Below are 25,184 nucleotides of genomic sequence, written 5' to 3'. Positions count from 1 at the left end.
CTTGGTCCTTCACCTCCAGCTGTCTTCCTTCATCACCCTCAGCTCCCTGTGTCCCCACCTTTCTTCCACATCCACCTTGCAAAACCCGGGATCGTTCCAACCACTCACCATCTCTGATCTCATAGCCAGGCTTCTGAGCACTGGAAGCCAAATCACGTCCTGCTTGTGATCTTTAGCCCCTCCTGCGCCCTTCCAGCTGCAGTTCTGCTTGTACTTTGTGAGTCCTTGCACTCAGTCCCCAAGGGGCTCTTTCAGATGTCCACATCTATCCATCAGCATCCTGCTCAGCACAGATTCCTACCCCACTGAGACTACTGAGGCCATGGATTAAGTGCTCTCAAATTATCCTGGCCTGTCCCTTACATAGGTCTCTGCCGCATACCTCTCCCCAGGGGAAGAGGAACCCATGAGGCGTGTCACTCCAATTATGCTCCAGATCCAGTCCTCTCCAGCTGTTGAGAGGCATCTCAGTTGCTCACATCCTCCCCTTGCTCTCCCCAGGATCTTCAAACCCTCCCTTCCCCTACCTCTTTCTAGTACATAACATGATATAGTTGCCATAGAGTAAGTGTTTACTCTATAAAAGACGTACATGACATTAGACACATTACATGGTGTTCATTTAAGCCTCACATGAACCTAGGATGTTGGTGTTTCTATCCTATTTTGCAGATGAGAAAACTGAGGCAGACAAAGATAAAGTAACTTGTCCAAGTCACACTTTTGGTTAGGTGGATGGATGAGCAGTTACATGGCCTGTTGACTGAATAGCTGCTGAATAGCTGGTTAGATGATTAAATGGGTGGGTGGATGGACAGATGGATGAGCTGATGGGGAGACAGATGGATAGATGAAAGATGAACAGAAAGATAAATAGACAAACAAAAGGAAAAGTACTTAATGTGATAGACACTGGGTCAGGGTGCCAAAGGAGACTCAGAGTCTGATTTGAGATTCTCTAGTCTGGATTTAATGAGATAATATTTGTGTGCCACCAACAATGGTTCTACATTTTCTCCTTATGTTCTGTCTCAAATGCTGTTTAGTGGGGCTTGGACTTAAAGTGTCCAAGGATTTCATGAGAAATTTTCCAAAGAATTTCCAAGGACCAAGATTGCAGAGAAATTCCCCCACTCCATGCACTAACTCAGATGAACTAGTGATGAAACAGGGAAACTTGGCAGGTATCATTTAAAATTATTTAACCCTTATTAAAATTTCTTAAGATCACCCTAAGAACTTCAACTCCTAAGCAGAATAGAGCAATACTCCCTATTGTCCCTTTTAGTGCTAAATACAGACTTACTAAAGGACTTCCCCGGAGTCACATGGGGCCAAGGCTGTGCTTTCACATTCCACAATTTTAAAAACGGCCTCACCTGCATCTGTTCCTTGATCAGCAGGAGAGCACACATATCCTTGGGTGGGGTCCTGTGTATCTCCGACTTCGGTCAATTTTGAGCATCTTTCCAAGTTGAAGAAATTTTATGGGAAAATTATATATAAGTCTCTCCCTTTAGGGTAAAGGCATGGCTTCCCTCACCAGCCGTTTTAATGAACGGGATTGTAAAGTCCAGACGAATTAAAATGTAGTCACGATAGGTCCCAGGCTTCATCCAGGTTCATATGGGGATTAACATTTAATGAGAGGAGCCTGGGGCAGCTTTTTCCCTCGTGTATACACTTTGCAGAACAATTAACTAATAACCAAGCCATATACTTTTCCCGACCTTTTTCATGTCTTCATCACGTGTCCACCTGCTCCCATGTCATAGAAGGGGAATGGGTGTGAATGGGCATTGGTGCGAAGGAAGAGGTGTGTGAGGGTGGAAGGACTGAGACAGCTGAAGACTTCAAGTTCTCCATCTGAGATTGGAGAAGATGAGTTTCTAAAAAGGTTAGGCACAGAGGAGGCTGAGCCACTGGGTGAGAACATTTAACCAAAGAAATTTTATACAATATGGCAGTGAGATAGAGTTGAGCCAACTGATGTAACACCTCTTTCATGAGGCCTTTTTTAAAAAATGCATCTGTTCTTTCAACAAATATTTGCTGAAAGCTCAGGCTGTTCCAGGCCTGGTGCCTGCTGCTGGGGAACAAGTTGAATAAAAGCTAGAGCCTGCCATCAAATGGGCTTTCAGTGTAGAGAGAAGACAGACACACAGGGACATGGGGAGGCAGGGCAGAGATGGGTGGGGGAGGGGAGGTGCTATGGGTGTGGCTGTCCCCCGGAGAAGAGCGGAGATGCCCTTGGACGTGACCTGGTTCATCTCCAAGGCCCTGTACAGTTCCTTACAGACTTGGCATGAGGGTTTTAGGACGGCTGGGGATTTTCACCTGATTTCAAGAGGAAGCTGAGGCTACAAACACAAATGGCTTCTAACTGGGTTTTGGTGTTCTTGCAGTCTTGGCTGATGGTGCCATGCTAGGTAACCAGAGAAGGAGCTGCATACCCAAATTTGAGTCTGCCATGGGGAAACATTTTACTCTTTAGGGAGATGCTCTCCTGCTAGAGGACTAGGAGCTGTGCTGACACGGGACATCTTGGGTCCCCATCAATCAGTTGTGTACATAACACAACATACATAGCACTGTTTACATAGAGCCTTTCACATTTACCCTTTCCTTCAGTTATCACCACTCACCCTGTAGGGGACTATTATTACTCACCCCAGTTTGGGGGTCAAGAAGTATGGCCCAGAGCGATCAAGTAATTAATTCTCCCTAGGACTCCACAAGGACCCACAAAGACTGGGGAGTCAGAATCTGAATCCAAATCTGCCCTGCAGATTGTGTGCTCTATAGTGCTTCAGAGGACCCTTCCCAGACCCCACCCCTCCAGCATTTAGTCAGAAAGCTCTGATGTTAATCACATGAGCATCAACAGGCCTGTATCCAACACTCACTGGTATCGGGTGTGTTGCATCAGTCAGAATTCACATCCTGTCTTCTGACTTGTCTAATATACTTGCCACTACAGCCCATTTCCTCTCTTGTAAGAGTATGTGTGTGCACAATTCATCCTATCCTGATGACGTGCCAGGCTCCATACCAGAAACTTCACTCCCATTCATGTTACCTTGTTTAATTCAGCCATGTCCATCTGCCATGCTAGAATTTAAACTCCTTGAGGTCAAGAGCAAACCATGTCTTGTCACAATCACCACTGGATCCCTAGGTACCCCCTGTAGGATTTGTCACAGCGAGTGCTCAAGAAATTAAGCAAATGAGAGTCATTCATGCAGCAGCTGTCTATAGTAGTCGAGGGCATCATCCCCAGTTTACAACTGAGGAAACTTGAGACTGAGATGACCTGTGACCCACATTCACCAAGTGTCACTTACCTTACATAAAGGGCACACTTTAAGCATCAAAACACGTTCTTTAGCTTCATCCTATTTGGTTTTCACCACCAACCACTCTGGGAAGTTATATCTGCTTTAGTGTCAAAGCAGAATTGGAGAAAGAAAAATAAAGCCATTTCTTTTACTTCAAGAACAAAGAAAATTGAAATATAAAATGAGAAATGGGCCTACAACTTGAGGCCACATGATAAAACAGCATCTCAGGTTTCTGCTCGCATGGAGAGTCAGTGGGTCTCCTCCACTCAGGCAGGGAGGCCATCTGCAGAGGAGAACCTGAACACTGACAGGCTGTGTTACCATCACTTAGCGCCCCATAAACATCAAGGTCCCCTGCTCAGGCCCCTTCCATTAAAATGTGTAAGAGCTCACAGTCCAGCTTGTAAAGGGCTGATGGAGGGGTGCCCAGCCACCAGGCAGCTTTAGCTTCATGCCAGGAGAGCATGTCTAGTGTAAACTGGCGAGGAAATGGAGTGTTTGGAGGGACAGCTCCGCCGTCTCCAGAGGAGAAAAGTGAGCCCGGGTGTCTGGGAAACTCTATGTAGAGAGTCTCCTTTCATTTCACACATAGCCAGGGTCTGGCTTGAGTGTAACAAGGGCTAAGCAATGGGGCCAGAAACGGGGGAAAGATTTGCTGGAAGAACCAGGAGCCGCCCTGCCTAGTCTGAGACTCAGTTTCCTTGTTTGTGAAATGCCTGTCTTGCAGCCTTGCTCTGAGGACTGTCCAGATGAACATGTGACCTTGTAGAATTCCCCCTCTGCTATTGGGGTCTCAGTAGCTTCATCTCTAAGGGTAATAGCCAGGTGCTCCCACAGCAGCATTGTCACAGGTAAATGAGAAGCTGGATGTGAAGAGTGCTTTGTAAACTGTAAAACCTGATGTAAATGTTAGTTACTAAGCCAAAAATGGCTTTTCCACACATTCCCTCATGTGATCTAATGCCATCCCTGTGAGATTGGTGAAGTGGGAGTTAATATCCTCCTTTTACAAAACATGGACATTGAGAGAGTCAATGAATTGCATAACTTGCACCTCGTAGATTGCCCAGCCAATAAGTGACAAAGCCAAGAGTAGATCCCAAATCTGTTGGATCCTGAGATTCGTGGTTCTTTATTTGTTACGGAAACGACAGGCCAGTCAAGAAACAAGCACCACTCGGAGGGTTGGAGTACTCAGATGTATTACGCTGGCAGGCTCAGAGGGGCTTCTGCTCCAAAGCTCTGAGCACCTCCAAGACGTGCGCATGAGGTTTTGTAGGGTAAAGTACAAGCTTGGGGTATTCGGCCAATAGGCATGGAACAGCTTTAGCAGCATCATTATCACACAAGTGGAGGCGGGGAGACAGCAAACCAACATTCCAAAGCCACATATGTATCTTTGAAAATCCAGCTGGCTAGCAAAAAAATATAAACAGCAAACCAACACTAATTAACTTAGATTTACAAGTTAGTCCAGCAGAACTCAGATCAGTATTCCATTACTTAGACTTGTGAGTTATCTTGTTAGCCCAGCCCAGCCTCTCCTTCACATTCCTAGACCTGTGAGTTACCTTGTTAGACCAGCCCAGCTTTTCCTTCACATATTCATTGCTCATAAGCAAAGAAATGTGCCAATGTGAGTAGCAGCTGGAGGTTATTTGGATGGTCTTTAGCTGGGCTATGATCTCCTGGAGGGCAGAAACCTTACCTTATTGACCTCTGTATTCCTAGCCTCAGGCGCAGTCTCTGGCACACAGCAGGCACGCTGGGATATCGCTGGAACAATGATGAAGTCTGTGGGAATACCCCGTGTATTAGGGCAGTGTACCTTCTGAAGCGGGTGCTATCACCATCCCCATTTACAGAAGGTGAAAACGAAGCTCAGAGCAATTGAATAGGCTGCCTGAGGTCCCACAACAGGCAGAAATGAGATTTGGAGCCCCACCTGATTCCAAGCTTTACGCTCTTTCACCCATACTGCCTCCAGGTTAATCAGTGAACAAATGAACTACCGGTTAGTGAGGACCTGCCTCTTCTGCCTCAACCCCATGAACTCCAAGTGCCCTGTGGTTTGAAAACACCACGACTTTGTCCTCCGAAGCCCATCCCTCTCCTGGTTCACGCCTCGGTGAATAGAAGTGCTGTTTGCTGTTTACTTTCACATCATCAACTGCCACCTGGAAAAAGTGCTGAGTAAACCCAAATGAAGGCTAAGCTGATCTTCCCTCGGGGCTCTCAGGTGACAGTCCCAGCCAGCCCTGAGAGCAGGCCCCGCCTCCGGAGTCGCCTGGGTCGATGCCCTTGCACTGCTGTGCAGGAGGGAGGGAATCTCCGACTCAGGGAGGCCCGGGACCCGAGATTGTCATTTTTGTCTTGAGGAAAGCCCAAGATGTTGTCCCTGTGAGCAAAAAAGCAAGGAAGCTTGAAGAACATCTTGAGAAAGCCCCATTCCTGGAGGGCTGCTGGATGGTATCCTGACACTTTGCTCCGCAGCCCCACCCTTACTTGGAAAGTTTTCCTGAGGGCAACTCACTAGAGATAAGCAGACAGGCCTGGACTGACTCTCAGCTGACCTGAACAGGGTGTCTCTGCATTGTCTTAAATTCTTAGGTTCCTGTAGCCCCAGGGAACACAAGGATTTTTCCATTAGCCAGCAAACCTTAATTGAGGGTCTGTTCTGTGCCAAGATCTGTGCTGGGTACCAGGCACAGAGGTGATCAGAAGAATTCATCCAGCCTCAGGGTGTCCGTAGTCTGACAGTAAGAGACACAGAAAAGAGAAGAGCAGTGCACCGTGTCACATGGAAAGGTGAGGAGCAGCAGAATAACCACAGGGTGAATCGTGGGAGACTTCTCCAGGGAGGAGGGTCACTCCAGCCGAGCCTTGGGGATAGATTACACTGTGTAACATGGAGGGGTGTGTATATTGTAGACTCCCACAGTCTAAGAAGCCATCACCTTTCTCTGCAGCAGATGAGGGAGCTGACCTCCAGAGAGGGCAAGTGACCTTCCCAAGGTCACACAGAAGATCGGCGGCTGAGCAGGCGCAGACCTGGCAAACCCAGTCTTTGGACACCTAATCTAGAGATCACTGTCCTGAGAAACGTTTCTGGAGTTAGTGACCGTTGACCGTTGCCATGCCCTTTTCTGTCCTCTGCTTCACTGAGTGCTCTTCACAGCCCCCGTGGGCAGCAGAGGTGCCATGAGGCAGCATCCATATCAGCAATGAAATTAGAGAGCCTGCCCAGGCTCACACAGCTTCAGCTCCTGCCCAAGCCCTGCGTAGAACCCAGGTCCCTGGCTCCAGGTCAGGGCTCTTTCCACACGTTTTCCAGCAGCCTCTCTCTGGGCAGCCAAGAAACCTGATGCGGTACTGCCTGCAGTACCTCCCTTTCCAGCTAGTTTTCTTGGCAAGGTGTTGGGCATAGGAACACACTACACATGGGAACTCTCACTGTTGGTTTTGAGGGAGTTCTTTATTCTCAAACATTTTAGCCTTTGCCTTGTGGATTAATATGAAAGTTCTGAGCCTCTGAGATCCAATTTTACTATCCTTTTTCAAAAGTAGCTAGACAATTAGTAGCTTCTAAGCCAGGAGTACAGCTTGGAAGGGCTAATGGGCAAACGCAACTTGACACGGGTGCCAGTTAATTTAATTTGAAATTAAAGGCACTGGGATTTTCATTTGAAGAATGTCGGGCCACGAGTCAGGGTCTCCATCACAGTGCTGGCAGAGAGCGTCAATGGCCACAGTTGTTCAGCCGGCTTCCTAAAAAGCAGTTGTGTTCCAGACCCTTCACAGCGTCTGCCTGCATAGCCACGAAGCTGTCGCTGGCCCTGGGCCCAAGGGGCTTGGGAATCAGGTCGTGTGTGTGTGTTGCACCATCTCACAGACGGGCCTTTGTGAAGGGCTGGACGACTCCACTCTGGCTGTGAAGTGCCCCCGCCCCCACCCCAGCTGTTTGTTTTGGATGGGAAAGGCCCCTTAGCTGGTGCTTAGGGCTGGAGTGAGGAAGCCAGGAGCAGGAGGACAGAACATGCACCCAGCAAATGCCCAGAACAAGCACCCAGAGTGACCCCACAGAGTGCAGGGGTCCACCTCCCTCTCACCCCACCTCCGTTAGAGCCAAGGCTGGAATGAAACGCAAGCCCAGGACCCTTCCCACACTCCAGCCAGACCCACCAGCCCTTCGCTCTGCGATCGGGGACTCATCCTCACTTTGTTTTCACACATAACTGGGTTTTAATTAAATTCGACTTTTCCTCACATCTGTTCGGAAGGCCGGTCCCCTTTGGAAGCGGCAAGCACAAAAGCAGGGACAGGTTGGCAACAGGGAAAAGCAAACAGCACGAAGCCCTGCAGCCCATCCCATTCTCTTGAGGACGCGGGCTTGGTACAGGCCTCTGCCTGGAGAATTGTTCCTGCCCGAGGGTCACTGTCCACAGAGGAGCCCCCCTGAGCCTCTGCTCACGGAAGCCGTGGTAGATAGCCAAGTGTGAGCTTTGTTCCCAAGGATGACTCGCTCACTTCTGGTTTTGTCTCTCTCCTCCCTCCCTGGCCCCTCCCCCCACAGAGATCTGTGCTGCCGACTGCGGTGGCCACGGCGTCTGCGTGGGGGGCACCTGCCGCTGCGAGGACGGCTGGATGGGGGCGGCCTGCGACCAGCGTGCCTGCCACCCGCGCTGCGCGGAGCATGGGACCTGCCGGGACGGCAAGTGCGAGTGCAGCCCCGGCTGGAATGGCGAGCACTGCACCATCGGTATGGTGGGCCCAGGCCCGGCGCCTCCTCTCTGGGGCTGTGGGGTGCCTGTATCTGTCAGGCACTTGGGGGCCACGGCGGGGTCCCCTTGCATGTGGAAACTGGGCAAAAGTCCTTTCATCTGATGACATTATGGGTGACATTTCCTGGACATCAATTGCACTTAAACTCACAATTGGGCATTTTTTAACCTTTTCCCTACCAATTTGCATTTCCCAGATCTCAGCCAGCTGGTCCACATGCCTTGCTGTTTAGTCCTCCCAGGGCCAAATGCAATATAACTTTGTGACAAGGAGCTGGGCTTCAAGAATGAGGCAGGCGGCTCTATCACTTAGCAGCTATGCACAATTCCCAATGCCTCCCTGAGCTTCGGTTTCTTCACCTATAAAATCACATGGATAATAATGCATGTAAAGAGTTTAGCACAGGCTGGCACATTGTACAGTGCTCAATAAACGTAGCCATTAGATCAAATTTATGATCTGGTTGGGAGGTCTGAACCCTCCACACCCACTAGCCTGTTAGGCCAGAGCTCCCAAAGGGGCCTGGAATCCTGGGGAAAGCTTCCTACAGGCCCCAGGCCACATCTGCTTCCCATTAGGCCTGTCCCCTCCAACCCCCCCAACCCCCATCCTCGGCTCCTGTCCCGTCTGCATTTGTCTCCTTTCTCCTCTCTTGAGGGCTCCTCGGCACCAGCCCCTGCTGAAGCAGCACTGTTGCCAGCTTTCAAAACAAGCTGATCACTCCATTCCCTTCTTTTTGCCTTTCCTGCTGGTTTTGTTGATTTTAAACACAGCCAGACGTTGGCTTGGTTTATTATCCTGGAATGAACACTCACCAAACGGGTCTTTATGGAATCCACTGGTTTGTGTATGTGTGTTTTAACTTCCCCTCCCATTTTTTTTTTTTTTTTTAAAAGGAAGGGTCTGTGATCAGATGGTGAGCACATGGCTTTAGAAGGCAGTATTCTGGGTGCTTCTCCAGCTCTGAAAATCTTATAGAAATTGGGAGACAAGCCCCAAAGATTATGACGAACAAAGGACTTTTGAGCAAATGGAGCTACCTCTTATTGCATGGTTTTTTAGGCCTCATTCCTTTTGTTTTATAGCATGAAATTAGTTTATATTCATTATCTCTGCCCCCACAACATCACTCTGTTTAAAAATGGCTGTGGAGTACCTTACACCTATTAATATTAGTCATAATGGCTTCTGAGTTTTGAGTACAGTATGGCAAGCACTGTGCTAAGGGCTTTAACTGCATTATTTGTACTCCCATAGGTATCATCCCCTCCTTTTCAGGGACCTGAGGCCTGAGGTCACTTGACTTGTAAGAAGTAAAACAGAGGCTTGCTTTCTGAGTCTTGGTGCAGGGGCTCCTCACCAGCTGATTGCTCTGTGGTCCTTACAGTACAAAGCCCAGGTTTTCTGTGGAGACATCTGGCTCTTATCCTTCCCAGAGGCTGTGCCTTTTTATCACAGTCACGCTTGAGTTCCACAGCTAGTTTGCCCAGCCACAATCTTAGGGAAGCCGCTCCATGGCTGGTGGCAGCCCGCCCTGCCTTTCCATAGCAGAGTGTGCCACACTGTCTCACTGTGCGCCTCTGGGTGGCCTCTTGATGTCAGTGTCATCCTATCTCACAGCTGTCCTGGGCAGTTAAAGAGAAGTGGCCCTAGTCACCCGAGAGACCCGATCCTTTACACTCTCCTCTCCCATCACCTTCACTTTTCCATGTGACTGAGGACAGGCTGACCTTCTAGCCTCCCTGCCCAGAAGCGGGACCATCCCTATTAAAACCAAAATCAGAGCCCAGAGAGAGTGCATTCTGTCTTCTCTCACTTGCTTACAGTGTCCTCAGCTTACCGAGTTCCAAAAAGTTTATGGATGTCCAAGCATCTCATCTGAGTCAAATGACAAGGGACTTAGGGAAATTCTCCCTGCGTCCAGGCACTGGCAACTCATGACAGGGCTTGTGGGAAGACTGTGCTCCATCTCGTGTCTCGTGGATGTTCATCAGCCTAGCTTGCAGAGCGACCCTCTGTTTTGATGTCAGGAAGTCAGACCATCCCCTCCCACGTCCCCTGCATACCCCATTGTCACTTTTTAAGAGCAAATTTCTCCTTGGGATTGCAGATGCTTTTTCCCCTCCAGATAAGAAATACATCAAGGTAAATGTGCACGATTCAAGAGGGAGGTTGACAGTCATAAATACCAGAGAAATGTCACAGGGCATTGGAGAAGTAATGGGCTAGTCATAGTGGCTCAGATGAAAGGACGTTGGCTGGGAATCCTATTACCTTTCATTGTGTGGTGAACATTTCCTTTGTCCCCATCTAATTTCCCCGCATGGCATCTTGCTCTCTGTGCGTCTCTGCCTGTGGCCAGCTGCATCCTCAATGGAAACCCCACACCCTAGTGCTGAAGGAACACTCCAGTAACCTTGTTAGATGCAAGGGGAAGGGTGTGGGTTGCCAATGAGGGAAACAATGGTGTGCCTTCTTTTTCTTTTTGGAATAGAATTGAGAAGGAGAAACCCCTTTTTGATCTTTGCTGGTAGCAAGAAGCACTTTTTTAGGTTGCCAGGGAACTTCACTCCTGGTGAGGAGCATTTAGGAAAAGCAAAAGCTGCTGGTGTAAAAAGCTAGAAATTCAAAGTGTTTAATTTTCTCTTGTTATCAGATTTCATTTTTATAAAGCAGCTAATTTGTATGCTGTGGTGAGTTTATGTCCCCTAACAGAGAAAAGGCCAGAGTCCAGGACAGTGATTCAGGGACCTCCATGCAGTAGAAGGCAAAGACAGGAGGGCCTGTTTCTTTGCACACTGCTGCCTTCAATAAGCAGGAAAGAATGACTTGATTACCCAACAGCTGGCATAAAAGAGAAAGACAAGTGTGGGCTCCTTATGGTCAAGTCCCCAGCATAAGAAGCTTCTTACCCCAGTGACATTTCCTAGAGCAAATTATAGGACTTAAATCTCCTTTTGGAAGCTTAGGTCCACCTTTACTTTTATGAAAGCTACTTGATTTTTCTCAAAACAGGTTGGTTTTAGAACAGAAGGAAATTTGGCAATATCATCCTCTTTAATGACAGTATTTTTGTCAAAAAGCAAGAATATTTCATGCTGAATCTTAATTCCTTATGTTAGGGAATTATCTGTCTCGCTGCATCTTCAAGGACGGTCTTGATGAAAGCACTGTGGGCAGACCACATGGTCACTGGGGGCTTCAGTTTCTTCCTCTGGGAATCACAGGGTGGGGTGGCTAGAGGAGGCTTGCAGGGGTAGTGGAATTCCAGCCCCTCCTCAACTGCACACAGACTGCACACCCATCACCTGCTCCTAAAACCATCCCACAAAGAAAAAGATTTTTTTTGTTTTCAGTGTCACTCATTACTAATACACCATTTGCGAATGTGGAACCCAGTCTCCCTAGTCCAGAAGTTGAACTAAGACGGATTGATTTGGATCCCTTTCTTAAGTATATGGTCAACACAGAGTCATCAGAAACACATTTTTGGATGTCTTTTCCAGGAATTTTATGAGTCTCTTAAGTCTGGGGCTTGACCTCCAATTTCTTTAGAGAATGCTGAAAATCATAGCTAAATTTAAGAATGTGTTTAATTTTTTCCTGTTTCTTTGAAAACACTTACCAACATTTTGGATCACTTCTACAATAGTTACTTTATTCAATTCAGTGCCCCTTGTCTATAAAGTCCCAAAACACATGTGGGAAATGCCAGCTTCTGATTACATTTGTAAATTCCAACCTTGACCCCAAAGCTGTGATTGTTCAACATGCCAGATATACGGAATTATTTACTAGGCTTCAGGAGAGCTGTCCAATCATATAAATCTTGATTCTTAAACAAATCCTCCTCTGGGAGTAAAGATCAAAATAATACTCTGAGGATGCAATTACTGGAGTGAGCAAAGCCAGACTTCACAATACAGAGACATTATAAAGAAAGGCCACACAGTCTTCAGGAGTTCTTTATCCACTTTTGATTGGTAGCTCTTGGGTTTCTTTTTTGTAATCAGACCGTCCTTAACCAAGAGCTCACAGGCATTCACAGGTATCAGTGCCTGGGAGATAGGCTAGCCCAGTGCTTGTCTCTCCTCCAAAGGCATTCTCTCACCTCAGGACCCAGGAGCTGCAGGACAAATGCTGATGAGAAGAAAGAATATGGACAGGGGTCTACCCCAAGTTATCAGAGCAAGAGCTTGATTAGTTGATGGTTCTGGGAGATTTCAGCCCATACATGGTAGGAGTGGGGAACTGAAGGCTCCATGAGTCCTCTCAGGGTGGGCGTCATTGGCCACCTACTACTCATTGATACTTCATCCAAAGAGAGAATAGCATTAATGCATCCAAGAACTTAATAGGAACATCTCTTGGATGATTTGTCATCCATCTACAAGAAGTTCAGATGACTGTAGCCACCTCAAGCATCACCTGCTATAATGACCCTTGTTTCATCTGGCCTAACCTGTACCAATGATGCAGCTCCTAGTGTCAACTAAGGCTTCTGGAGAATAAGAAGGAAAAAGCTTTTCACCATGTTCTTCACAACCTTTGATAGGGGGCCCCTGAAGCTTCTTGGGAGAAACTTCTGGAAACTTCTGTTGGTACAGGCAAGTGAAGGAAAGAAGCTTCCATATTGGAGATCATAGAAGTGCTAAAGAGATCTGATACCTCACAGGCTAATCTTGTGCCAGAAGTTCAGAACTTGTCTTAGAAATAGCTGTGTGCCTCCACTATCTCCACTCTGTTGCAGAGTGACAGGGATATAGAAGAAGCACGAGAAACATATATGCAATGTTGAAAAAATAAGCATGGCCCAAGAGGAAAGGTGACTCTACTGCCATCGTCTTCATCCTGAAGTCTGAGGAGAAAGGTGAAGGAATTTGGGGAAGTCCTGAATGCACCCTCCTTAATGCAAACTTAGGGACTCACATCATCTTTTCTTAAAGTTAACTCTTTAAAATCATGGAAAATTTTCAAATCACTGTACTCAAGGGCATGTGTGCCAAGATTTTCAAACAGTGAAAGTGACAATGGTATTCACTTCTGCATATGCCTTTTATGAATAAATGGCTTTGGATTTCAAAGACATAGGTATCACTTTTCATTTTCAATAGTCAGAGACAAGGAAGCTCCATTCCAGTCCCAGAGAACTCTTGGACTTGGTATTGATTGGTTGTTACCAGCTCTTGGATTCAGTGTGGCTTGAGGTCACTGTGTAGGGAAGGAATCCCTTGATTTGTGGAGTCCACTCTTGTCTCCTGAAACCCACAACATTGATTGCAACCTGGGTCTGCCTCAGTCACTTCCACTGGCGGCCATTCCTGCCTATAGTCTGAGAAATTAGTCAGCATTTTTAAAGGTATTAAAAGCATATCTACATTTAATAGAGATCCTAATTGCTAAATAATTCTTGTAAATGAAATGACATTAGAAGAGAGAGAGAAAGCTCTCTGAGGTCAACCACTGGGCTTGGGGACATTAACCCAAAAAGTGGATATAACCTTTACTCTTCACCAGAGCCATGATATCACCATTAAGTTTAGAGACGATGTCCTTCTGGTCAGAGAACTCCCTCACAGTGGATGCTGCACGGTGGAATGGCCATTTGAATCACAGTGATGGTGTGTCATCCAGCCTAGTCATCCTTGCCAACCTTGTGAGAGAAATCTATGCTCACTCCATCTCTTCTGTAGCTGGGCTCAGAGTTATTACAAGAATATATGATTACGACCCTCCACAAAACCCTGCAGATCTGGAAGCTAAGAACACCAGCTGAGCCAGGAGATCCTGTGTGTTATCGGTCTCTGATGGCATCTCCTGGGAGATGATGTCTGAAGAAATTTTAGATCACTTTACAAAGTTTGATGGATGAATGAGGTTGACTGAGAAGAAAGTGTCAGACAAACCAAGAATCAAGAAAGTCTTCGCCTTAGCCAAAGATGTCTCCTAGGCTGTTTTTCATGTGGGCTGACCCTGTTTTTCATTGTCTGTCATTCCACAGCTTTGTTTATTTACTCCTCCTTCATACACCACTCCCCTTCACTCTCCCTTCTTATACCCTGTAATCCCATGGACTCCAAGCCATCTATAAAAATGAAGGAGAAGCATGCAGACCCACTTAAAATCTCCTCTTCCCAATTTTCCACTTGGCTATGCAGCCTCCAGGAGCATATTTCATCTTGAAGCACAGACCACATGGATGCCTGAACTAAGAACATAGCCTCTCATCCACCAGTCTTTTGAGGCAAATATATATTGATGAACAGCAACAGCATTTGTCCTATCCGGAGGATTGAAAACATAAAATTTATAATTTTTATGAAGAGAGTAAGAATGTTCTTACGGTTTATAGAACCCGAGGGCTTCCAGATAAGGCCTCACCATTGCAGTCCAGTCCTCTCTTTATGGACTTCTGATTCACATGTGAAATCCAGCTGAGGCGGGGGCCAACCCGGCTGAAAGCATCAACCCTTCAGGCGACTGCCATCTCTCTGGCCTCTGTGGGAGCACGTGTTGGGAAGCTGTAAAGAAGGAGATGAAAGGGAACCCCTCTGAATGGCTGTGACCCCAGACTGACAGGAAGGCGAAAGGGTGCTACTGATTCGTGCTGGGAATGAAGAGGCCTGCCCTGCTTTAAACACACAGCCAGGCACCCGTGTGTACGCACAGCAGGTCTATTTCAGAGCAACATTTGACACCCACCCTCACAAAGAAGCGAAACCTTAGGTCACCAGATAATTCAGTGCTTAGATGTGACCCCTCCATGGAAAGCCAAGTGTATCTCATTCTACCTTTTGAGTTCATAAGCGTTGAGAAGTGATCAGGTTTTCCTTCCTTTTTCTTGTCTTTCACAGTGATACCCATTGCCCTGCACCTCACAATCTTTGTAAGATGCACAAAGGAGAGATGCATCTCACTTAGAACACCAAACATTCTGCATTCAAGTCCACGGAAAATTCAAGAATGGCAAACAGATAACCTAGCGGATATTTGACCAAAGACTCAACCCACTTCCCTAGTTCTTATCAAAGATGATTCACCTTTTGCCTATTTCCAAATTCCAGCCTCCTGGGGTCACCTTTGCCCAGACAGAGTGCACTGGCCCTTGTCCCGCTGCTTTCCCTGGCGGGAAGTTGGATGCTGCTCTGGGTAGACAAAGGGGCAAATTCTAACTTTCCATAAATCTGATGGAGCAGGAGTATGGCCACTTTTGTAGCTTCCCATCCTGCTTTTTCTCTTGCTTTCCTTATCCATGTGTCTTCTTGTTCATATGATCACATTTCCAAATGCCTGGATCGCAGAACGAGTTGACGTTCCTTTCTGTCCTTCCCAGAGAATGTGCTTGCTCGCCCTCCTTCTCTCTTGTGTTGTCTTGTCTTTCGTTTTATTTTCCCCACCCTGGCAGGTCTGTCCCAAATGTGGGGTGCAGCCCCCTTTGTCTCCTTAACTCCTGGCATGGTCCTGTGACAGGCAGTACTGCACTTTCTTGAGCCTACCTTAAATGTCCTGTCTTTTATTTCCCAAGCGCACTATCTGGATAGGGTAGTTAAAGGTATGGTCTTCCTTCTTCTATTTTCCTATTGTCTTTGTGTGTGTGTTTGTGTATGAGCAAAATGGAAGAAGTGTGTATCTAGAAATGTATAATATACCCCATAAGCATTGTGTCTCAGTGCTGCCACATCCCTGGCTTTCTCACAGCGTCCACTGCCCAGGGGACGGGGTTTTGGTCACAAGGTGGTTGATATACCTAGAGTGTCATTCTTCCCCCCAAAGCGCTCAATCTTTTGTGACATTACCATCATGCTGTTGTGCTTCCCTCCTGACGCACATGCACCCCATCACCCTTCCTATCCCATCTCGTGTCACCCTGCCCACTCCTTATGGCCCCTGGTCCCTCAGAATTCAGATGCTGGGAACCAGGGTGGGTGGCCTGAGACAAGAAGAGACCCCAGGGCCAGCTAAGACCTCTTAAGAACTACATTCTATTTCTGTGGTGTTCATTCACCCGACAATCCCGTGGGGCACAGCCGCTAGTACTAAACTGTGTATGAGACACTGCCAGGCTCTGGAGAAATGGGGGAAAACAGACCCCTGACCTCAGGGATTAAATGGTCTGTCGTTTGGATTTTTTTTTTTCCTTTTCAGAGAAGGCCTGACTTTGGTAAGTTTTATCTTCATTAAGAGTGTTCCCTCCAGGCAAAGTAATTCCTTACATTTTAAGCATTTACATTAAGTAGATGGTCCCTAAATTTCCAAAGGGGCCTCATTGCTCTAAGAATAAGTCTCAGGAGTGCATGCTTAGCATGCACGAGGTCCTGGGTTCAATCCTCAGTACTTGCATTAAAAATTATAATTATTACTACTACTGCTAATAATAATAGACCTAATGACCTTCCCCCTCAGCCCCAAATTTTTTTTTTAATTTTTAGTCTTAAAAAAAAAAGAGAGAATAAGAATATAAGATCAGATGTGTGTGCTCCTAAAAGACTCCAGGCTTCTGGAGGAGAAACTCCACGCCATAGCCCTCTTGTTGTCTCTAGCCCTCACACAGCACCCGGCACCAAGGATGTGCTCAGCAGTTAAGGACACATACTCTGGAGTCAGACAGCCTGAGTTGGAATCCAAACTTCAACACTTAATGAACTGGGTGACCTTGGGCACGTTTCTTAACCTCCCTTCCCTTCAGAGTCTTTATAAAATGAGGGTGATGACGGGGCCTGCTTTGTAGGGCTGGCGTGAGGACCGAGTTAAGTAATGGATGTAAAGTGCTCAGTACACGGGCAGGAGTGATGCACAGTAGTGTTGGCTGGGCTATTTTATCATCAAATTATTAGTTTCCCCCTTCATTTGGAGAAGGACTTCATTAGCCAAACTAATTTTTGAAATTGTAAAGAAAAAGGTAAAATTGGCTTTTAATAAGAGAGAGCAACTGCTGTTTAAAAATTGGTAGCAAGGGCTTTAGGGAAATATAAATGACTAAATGCTTTTCAACTGGGATATCTTTGCCAGATACAGCAAAGGTGGCACTAGGGCCCATCCAATGGATGCCTGGTGTTGAGAAGTGCATTTTACGTACTGGCCTTCAACCAAGAATCAAATTATTTCAGCGAGAAAGAGTAGCACCTCTGAGCCTCTTTAAAATAGGCATTTCACACATAATAATTATCAGAGGAATCCTCTGGTTGGATTAAATTTAATAAGGTTACCAACCATTTGGTGGATTTTTTCCTACTATGTGTAGTTTTTTCTTATCCATGAGTCTTAAGTGAATCCTGTGAATTTTTTAAGGGAACAGATATCATTATACTCATTTGACCGGAAAAGGAAATTAAAGTTGAGGGTGTTGAGCGGCCACGCTTGTAGTAAGCAGGAGAACCAGGAATTTGTGTTTCCTGACCTAATCCCTATTTCCCATTTCCCTTCCTCTGTCACTGTAGGTCAAGAATGTCCCATTAATTTCCAGTATTTTTCCTCCAAACCACGTCTTCCAAGCTGGCACTCTCCCCAGGAAGTGACCCATGTTCTCTCTCAAATCACCTGTTCTGATTTTAGTTCAGAAAATATCACCAAATCTTTAGTTGGATTAGGCCCATGAATTATAACTTCCTTTAAAAGACAAATGTTTCTTGCCAAATTCTAGGTCTGGACCAAGCCCCCATCCGGCTGGCTTTGTGGTATAATGAGTACTTATAATCCCTCAGAAAGAATTCAGAGGTCTATGCAATGCAAGCTCAGGTCTTTTCAGAGTACTATTTTGCAGTTCAGAGAGAAGCTGGCTCTTGTGTTTTGCTTTCTGGTTGCTTTGGTAGACACTGAAGAAACAGTATTCAGTCAATGAGCATGCTGAACTTCTCCTAAGTGCTGGGCAGTGTGGACACCACACGGCAAAAATGGTCTCTGCTCTGGGGTTCCCCGCAGCCTACCAGAGAAGACACTAAAACAAATCTGTCCAACAAAGTATGTTGAAAGTTGTGATAGAGGAAGTCCCATGGCCACTAAGCAAGGAGACTGCCCCCCCCCACCACCACCACAACTTAGGCAGGGACTCATAGACCAAGACTGTGGACTGTAACATGTGAGAAGCTTCTGAAGATTTTTTAAAGCAGGATAATGACTTGGTGACGTTTGTGATTTGGAAGGATCCGTCTGGCCATATTGTGGGAAAGGAGTTGAGGAGGAACATTTGGGGACAAAGAGACCAATTAGGAGACTGCAGCTGTCATCTAGGTAGGAGATAATGGTGACCTTGTCTAGGGAATGACTGTAGAGATGAAAAAGTACAAGAAGCCCAGAAAGAGAAACATTGAGAAATGGGGCATTTATTGTATGATAAGTGTGTCGCATAGCTCCTTTACCACTTGAGTAAGAAATAAATACCTTCAGTGGTTCTGAAAGCCTTCTAGTCACGCCTGATGTTTCCAGGGAGCCTTCTTCACAAGCTTAAGCAGAAGGTTGAAGATAAAGTGGTCCCTTGTCATTTAAAGGGCATCGTTTCTTTTGAAAAGCTTGGCCCTCCTCTAAACCTTAAAATTACATTATTTTGGCTCTAGCAAATGCCTGGTGTGAGTCCTTCCAGAGGGGATTGTTCATGTCACTTGGGCTCTCTGAATTATTGATGAGTTTCAGCGTTTGTGGAATTAACGAGCTTTAGCAGTGGGTAAGGATGGGCGTATAGCTTTAAGAAAGGCAGCAAGTCACCCTAGAGGAGACTTACTCTTCCTGACTAATAGGGATGTGACTATCCCAGAAGCAGACTGCAGCCTGAGAGCAGACCTCATTCAAGCCACAGGTACTCCAGGTCTTTCTGGAACCTGGAGGCTGATCGGACAGGGCAAACCCTCAGGGCATAAGCTTGTCCATTTGAAGAAACTGACTGTGGAGAGAGCGTTCCCATGATTTCACGTGTAGAGCTCACCCTCCCTGGACCACGGGCTCCTCCACAGGTTTAGAGCAGCACAGGATGTGTGCACCAGGCACCGTGTGCTAAGAGTTGTTTACTAGAGCAGGGTTCCCAAAGAGGCTTCTGTGGAATGGAATATTCCACATTATTGTGAATGGTTGTGTGTGGTGGGGGGAGAGTTCTGAGGTCCAACTGGAAAATGTTCTGATAATCAAATAAGTGGGTCTCTTTATTGTGAGATTTCTCAGAGCCTTTAATGTATTGCTATTCAGTGTGACACTCTAGAATAAGAATATAAGCTGTATTGTTTTCCAGACTTACTTGACCACAGAAGCTAGTTTTTGAGGACCTCACAGAACTAGTAGTTTACAGAATTCACTTTGAAAAGTATTGTTTGAGATTTTAAGACCCATTTAAAATGGTCCTGGAAGAAAGTAGGGTATAGATAAATAGAATATAAAATTACTGAGGGCAGAGACTATATCACATCTCTGTGTAGCCCAGAATTAACACATGCCTGCCATTCTTTGGGTGCTAAGTTTGTTGAAATTAAGAACAAAATCATCAAATTTGAAGTTGTTTTGACCTTCTCTATTGGGTAGTTGTAGATGACCTAACTGATCATCTCGTTCAAACCTCCATGTCATAGATGAGGAAACTGAGAACAAAAGAGAAAGTAACTTTCCCAAGATCCCACATGTTAGCCAGGCAGGAGGTACAGACCCTAGGTCTCCTGTCTCATTCATTGATTCATAGCAAATATATACTAAGTGCTGGCTATGTGCAAGGCAATGAATTAGGTCCCGAGTTACCTTTATGGAGTTCAGATTCTAACGGAGGGAATAAGACATTAAACTATGGCAAAAGTAATAATGTAAGTATGCTTGGGACAGTTGCTCTCAAGGAGAAGGGCAGAGTCCCAGGAAAGCATGACACAGTGGGCTTGGGCTGGGACTTGTGGCCCTGACCCATCTTGCTGCTTTTCTGCTGAGCTGTATGTTCTCCCCATGACCACGTCACTGGGTTGGTTTGTCTCAGCTCTCTCTGGCAAGGTTCGTATTTAGGAGGACCATAGCTTTTGACTCAAACTTTGACACAGTTTAGACTGGCAAAGGGTTATTTTCTGGTTTGTGAATTTGTGAGTGAAGTTATACAATGTTAAAACAGTTAACCCTAATTCTAATAATAGCAGCTATCATTTATTAAATACCTACCTCTGTTACCCACTATGCTAAATAGTTGATATACAATATCCCATTAATCTTCTCAACAACTCTTTGGATTAGGTATTAGCTCCATTTTACAGATAAGAAAACTACAGCTTAGAGAGTTAAATAATTTGCCAGTAATCACATGGATAGTAAGTAAATGGGGGTGCTGGGATTTGAACTGACTTCTGTCCAGTTCCAGAGTCCCCACTCTGTTATAACACATGGTTTTTATGAAAAATTTAGGATCAAATGGTGTGAAATTGGCAATACACTAGAAAATCAGGATTTGAAAAATATAACAAAAAGTTATTTAGTTTGGAAATAATATATGTAGAATGTCTAGCACAGTGACAAGCCATAGTAGACCCTCAGTATATGGCAAATGTCATTGTCATCATTGTCCCGAAGCATCTAAACCAGGCTGTGGCAAACTGCAGCACACAGACCAAATCTGGCTCATCCCCTGTTTTTTGTAAATAAGGTTTTATTGGAACAGAGCCATGCCCATTCCTTTATAAATTGTGTGGCTGCTTTCAAGCTATAATGGCGGAGTTGGGTAATTGCAACAAAGACCATGTGACTCACAAGGCTAAAATATTTATTACCTGGATCTTTACAGAAAAAGCTTGCTGACTCTGATCTAGATAACTGACTCAGTTTCCTATTTTGTCTTTCTATGACCCCTACCTGAAGTTATGGGTACAACTTATGAAATTATAGTCCATCTAATCAAACTAGAGAGAAGGTCAAGGTAAGTTGAAGAGTCAGATACTGTGTTCAAGCTGTATGTCAGGCTTTGAGCATCATGCATACGTTATCTTATTTAATCCTTCCAACAACAAATCCTCCCATTTTGTAAGTAGACTGAGGCGCAAAGAAATTAAACAAGGTGGCTGGGTCATACAGCCATTGAGTGACTTTGATATGGCCCCCAAGCTTGTGCTCTTAGATAAGAGATGTTCTTTGCATCATACAAGAGGCTACATCTTGGAGCAAGAAAAGACCGCCTATGACCATTCTTAACCCTTGGATTCTTCTTCCTCCAAGACTGATTTCAAATATATATAAGGCTTAATTGAAAAGAAGTCCCAGCTGGATGGGCAAAACTTTAAATGGGACTAACTGGAGAAAGAGGGAGTCTGTAATTGTTTAGATCAAGAGGGCTGGCTTGATCTAAGTCAGAATGCCAGGGTGGCACCTGCACGTCACAGCACTGCTCCCTGCGCTTTTACAACTGCTTTCTCAATCACGTTTGGGGTGGCCATGCTGGTAGCTCCCCACCTTTCCCAGTAGACTTCTGTGCAAAGACCACAGAGGCTACATCTGCGTCAAAACTTCTACAAGAATCCCTCCTAGGCTTGGTGTACACACTCAATAGATGTTTCTTCTTGGAATGGAAAACACAGTAGCCAGACTGATTGATTGGTGGCTGTGCTGAACATCTCAAATATAAATGAACGTGTTCTTTTTTTATTATTATTTTGTAATAAGAGTCAACTATTCAAAAGTCCTTGAAACACTACAGTTTTAGAATCTAATTGTTCAACCATTTAGGAAGTGCCTGCCTTGGCCTAGGTCTTGTACCGGACAGCCACATTCACATTTGTCCCATTTAAGAATAATGAGTCTGCTTTTAGTTATTTCATGATAGAAAACTCAGTTTATAGCCATATTTGTAGCAGTTTGCTGCTCATGATAATAAACCAGGTTTTCTAGTTGGCAGAGTGCTTTCACATCCGTACGCTTCCCTGAGACTGAGCAGAGGCAGGGAGAAGATACAGAAGGCACTCCAGGGAAGGTGATTTTAGCTAGCCCCTCTGAAAAAGGGGTGGGCATCTTAGTTAAAATGCAAACCTGAATGAAAACCAAGTGGCAAAATAGAGGCTGGAGTCAACCATGTAACTTAAACAGATTCTTAGAGATAGATTTCTGAGCCACGAAGTTGGAGAGGGGTTTGAAAACATGATAAGCAAAAACTGGCAAGTCTACTTGAATAATAATAACTCCCCACCTCATGATGTAGTCAAAGCAGAACCAAGGCAGCATCTAAACACTGCCTGACCCTCCTTGATTAAATCATCCTCAGCTCTCTCAGACAGATGGCCACTCCTGTGTTTGGCTCCCACCATATTTTGTACATCTCCCTGAGGGCACTTAGTAGTGAAATATTTTGCTTATACAAATCTGTCTCCTTTGATAGGCTACACGTTCCTCAAGAATAAGAACTAGGTCTTATTCATCTCTGCACCTCCAGTGCTAGCCCAGAGAAGGTGCTTAATAAGTGGCAGACAGGCAGACAGATGTACAGATGAACAAGATTAGGGAAGGGCAGGCTGCCCGAACCCGCATTGGTAACCATAGACAGCTCCAGTTTTTCTCTCTCGTGGCAGTCAGCTGGACTCTTCTGAATGGCTGGCTGGAGATAAGATGGGAAGAAAAAGACTCAAGGACTCTACCTCAAAGCCAAGACAGCCACTGAGGAGAAAACAGGACGAAAGAAATGAAAAGCCTAAGGTCCAATACAATTGACCAAATAACAGGACCTAAAAAAAAGTACAGCCCTTTAGGGCGAGACCCAGAAGTGCTGAGGGGACAAGTAGAGTAAACAGAGAGATGACCCCTTTGTTCTGAACAGCCACCAGGAACAGGAAAAGCACAGAAGAGTGAACAAGGAGCAGAGATCAGCCAAAAAGCTACACTGGTTAGATTCGAACAAGCCCGTATCCACTGACTCCTGCTCTAGAGTCCTGGTTGCTTTTGAAAGAGGGCGTTTGGGACGCAGAAGGTGTGGGTTTCAGACCTATCCCTGCCACTTCCTGGCTGGGCAGCCTTAGCAAGGCCTTCCACCTCTGAGTCTCAGTGACCTCCGAGGTAAAGTGACAGTTCCAGTGATAGGCCTCCCCTGGTGCTGAAGGCATAGATGTGTTGATGGATGTGAAAGCACTTTGTAAGTTGGCAGGTAGAGTGTGAGTGTGTGTGGCTCCAGTTGGCCGTGGGTGACCAGACCTTGAATCCGTGTGCTTTTGCCTTGCAGAGGGCTGCCCCGGCTTGTGCAATGGCAACGGCAGGTGCACCCTGGACCTGAACGGGTGGCACTGTGTCTGCCAGCTGGGCTGGAGAGGAGCTGGCTGTGATACGTCCATGGAAACCGCCTGTGGTGACAGCAAAGACAACGATGGAGGTAGGGCTCTGGCATCTCCAGGACGGTGGGGGGCACAGAGTGGAGGGTGGGTGTGACCGAGTTAACGGGCCACCAGCACACCAGCTGTCTCATCAAGGAGGCCTGCAGGGTAGGCATAAAACTACACATGTGGTCTCAGATATGAGAGCATATCACTAGTTGTTCCATTTGAATTAATTAAAATTAGCTGATGTAAATAAAACTAGTTGCCATCTGACATAGAGAAGACATATGGAAGAAGGAATTTCCTAATAACTCAATTACAGGATGAGTTGCCTGGCAAGGTTACAAGATCCCCACCACTTTTGTTGGAAGTGAACAAGAGGCCACCCAATTCGGTATCACAGAAAGCGGGAGAAAGGATGCTTCTCCAGGGGAGGGGTTTGAGTTACCTTTGGTCAGTTTCCCTTCTCTTCTGATTCTGAAGGTAACGCTCACCAAGCCCTCTGGAGGCCACCTTTGCCCCCACACTTTTTATCCTTGTGGGTTTATAATAGAATTCATCTTTGCTGTTGAATTTTTTTCAAGTTCTAGGCAGTCAAAACCTTAAGGAAGGGGGGCCTAGTCTTGTGGAACATTTATTAGCTGAGAGTGAAGAGATCAAGGTTCCAATCTCAATTCTGTCTTTGGCATGCTCTGTGTCCTTACACAAGCTACTCGATGTCTATGGGCCTCACAGTCCTTATTTATAAAATGAGGCCACTGGCTCATAAGGACCATTTCAGCCCTTGTATTAGTCCTAGAATTAGCCTTCATCTTTCTGTTGTGTAAAACTTGGATAAATACAACCACAATGTGCTTTCCTTTCCCACTTAGAAGATGGGTTGATTCTTCCTGACTCTACCAATCCCGAGGGGTTGATAGGAGAGTAAAGAAATAGAGAAATGGAAAAACAAATCAAAACAATTAACCCTTTCTTTCTAGCGATGGCCTAACAGTTGGTCTAGTCTCAGTGTGTTTATGTAGCTCCCTCATATTTATACTAAGGGGCTTTGTAGTACACTGCACAGAGTAGGAAATCAACAGGCCAGAAACTCAGCATCCCAACGTTTGGGGATCTTTTACTTAGCGTGATTCTACAGTCTCAAAGCACCATAAGGATTAAAAGGCCAAGTATATGCTGTTGTGATTCCTCTGGTTCATGTGCCTTGAGCTGGCTCCAGCAATCTTGGGCTGTTTCAGGTGGCCGGTCTCCGTCTGAGCCAGCTTTCACTCCTTCTCCCTGCTGCCTGAATCCAGGAGATGGTCAGGCCTGCTATACCCAGTCCTGGGCCCCATGGAGTAATAATCAACAAGGAGCTTGTGGGGTCGGGCCGTGGTGGCCAGGGAGAGACAGCGGGTCCATACTCTCCTGAGATCTCACAGGGCTGAAATGTCCCTTATTCAGTCTGAGAGTTTTGGAGCTCATTATTAATTCTTGTGCTTCAGAAATATCCATAGTTCCTGTTATGGGGTCAGGCCCTCGGCCAGGCACAGAGACAAATAGGTCCTGTCCCCACACTCCAGGAACTTGAATGAGGGAGGGAGACCAAAGGTAAGTGCTAATGCGGTGGCAGGGGCTGTCGCAGAGTTCTGTACTGGTTGTGTGGGAGTAGGAGAACGTTCATCCAGAAGGTGGTGCTTGAGGAGGCAGGTGTTTCTTGGAAAGGAAAGGGCTTTCCCTTCAGAGAAAGTGTCCCGAGTGAAGCAGGGGAGGCGCGAGTATCCCTGTCTTCAGGGAAGATGAAACTCAGTCATACTTGCTCTTCATGGGAAAGAGACGGCAGCCC

At 46.0% G+C, this 25,184-nt stretch overlaps 1 protein-coding gene and 1 long non-coding RNA gene across 12 annotated transcripts in view; one reads left to right on the top strand and one right to left on the bottom strand.

The window, feature by feature from the left end:
• Positions 1-25,184, top strand: part of TENM4 (teneurin transmembrane protein 4) — a 743,689-nt gene that overhangs the window by 617,215 nt on the left and 101,290 nt on the right. For all 11 annotated transcript variants that reach the window (XR_012509759.1, XM_074372753.1, XM_074372746.1 and 8 more), the window contains 2 exons: positions 7,915-8,100; positions 23,269-23,415. Coding sequence is in view for 10 of the 11 variants with exons in the window: in XM_074372753.1 (XP_074228854.1) it covers positions 7,915-8,100; positions 23,269-23,415 (333 nt within the window). In the remaining variant the exon portion in view is untranslated. The remainder of the gene's footprint in view (positions 1-7,914; positions 8,101-23,268; positions 23,416-25,184) is intronic.
• LOC141578977 (uncharacterized) lies at positions 4,457-5,386 on the bottom strand. Its single transcript, XR_012509881.1, has 3 exons — positions 5,287-5,386; positions 5,050-5,135; positions 4,457-4,756 (listed from the first exon to the last, which is right to left on the bottom strand). It is a non-coding gene; the product is annotated as an uncharacterized LOC141578977 (long non-coding RNA).

The sequence above is a fragment of the Camelus bactrianus genome, chromosome 10 (genome assembly GCF_048773025.1).
Source record: "Camelus bactrianus isolate YW-2024 breed Bactrian camel chromosome 10, ASM4877302v1, whole genome shotgun sequence".
In the NCBI taxonomy this organism is placed as follows: Eukaryota; Metazoa; Chordata; class Mammalia; order Artiodactyla; family Camelidae; genus Camelus; species Camelus bactrianus.
The sequence above is the reverse complement of the archived record's forward strand: the minus strand, read 5'-3'. Positions and strand labels throughout refer to the sequence as shown.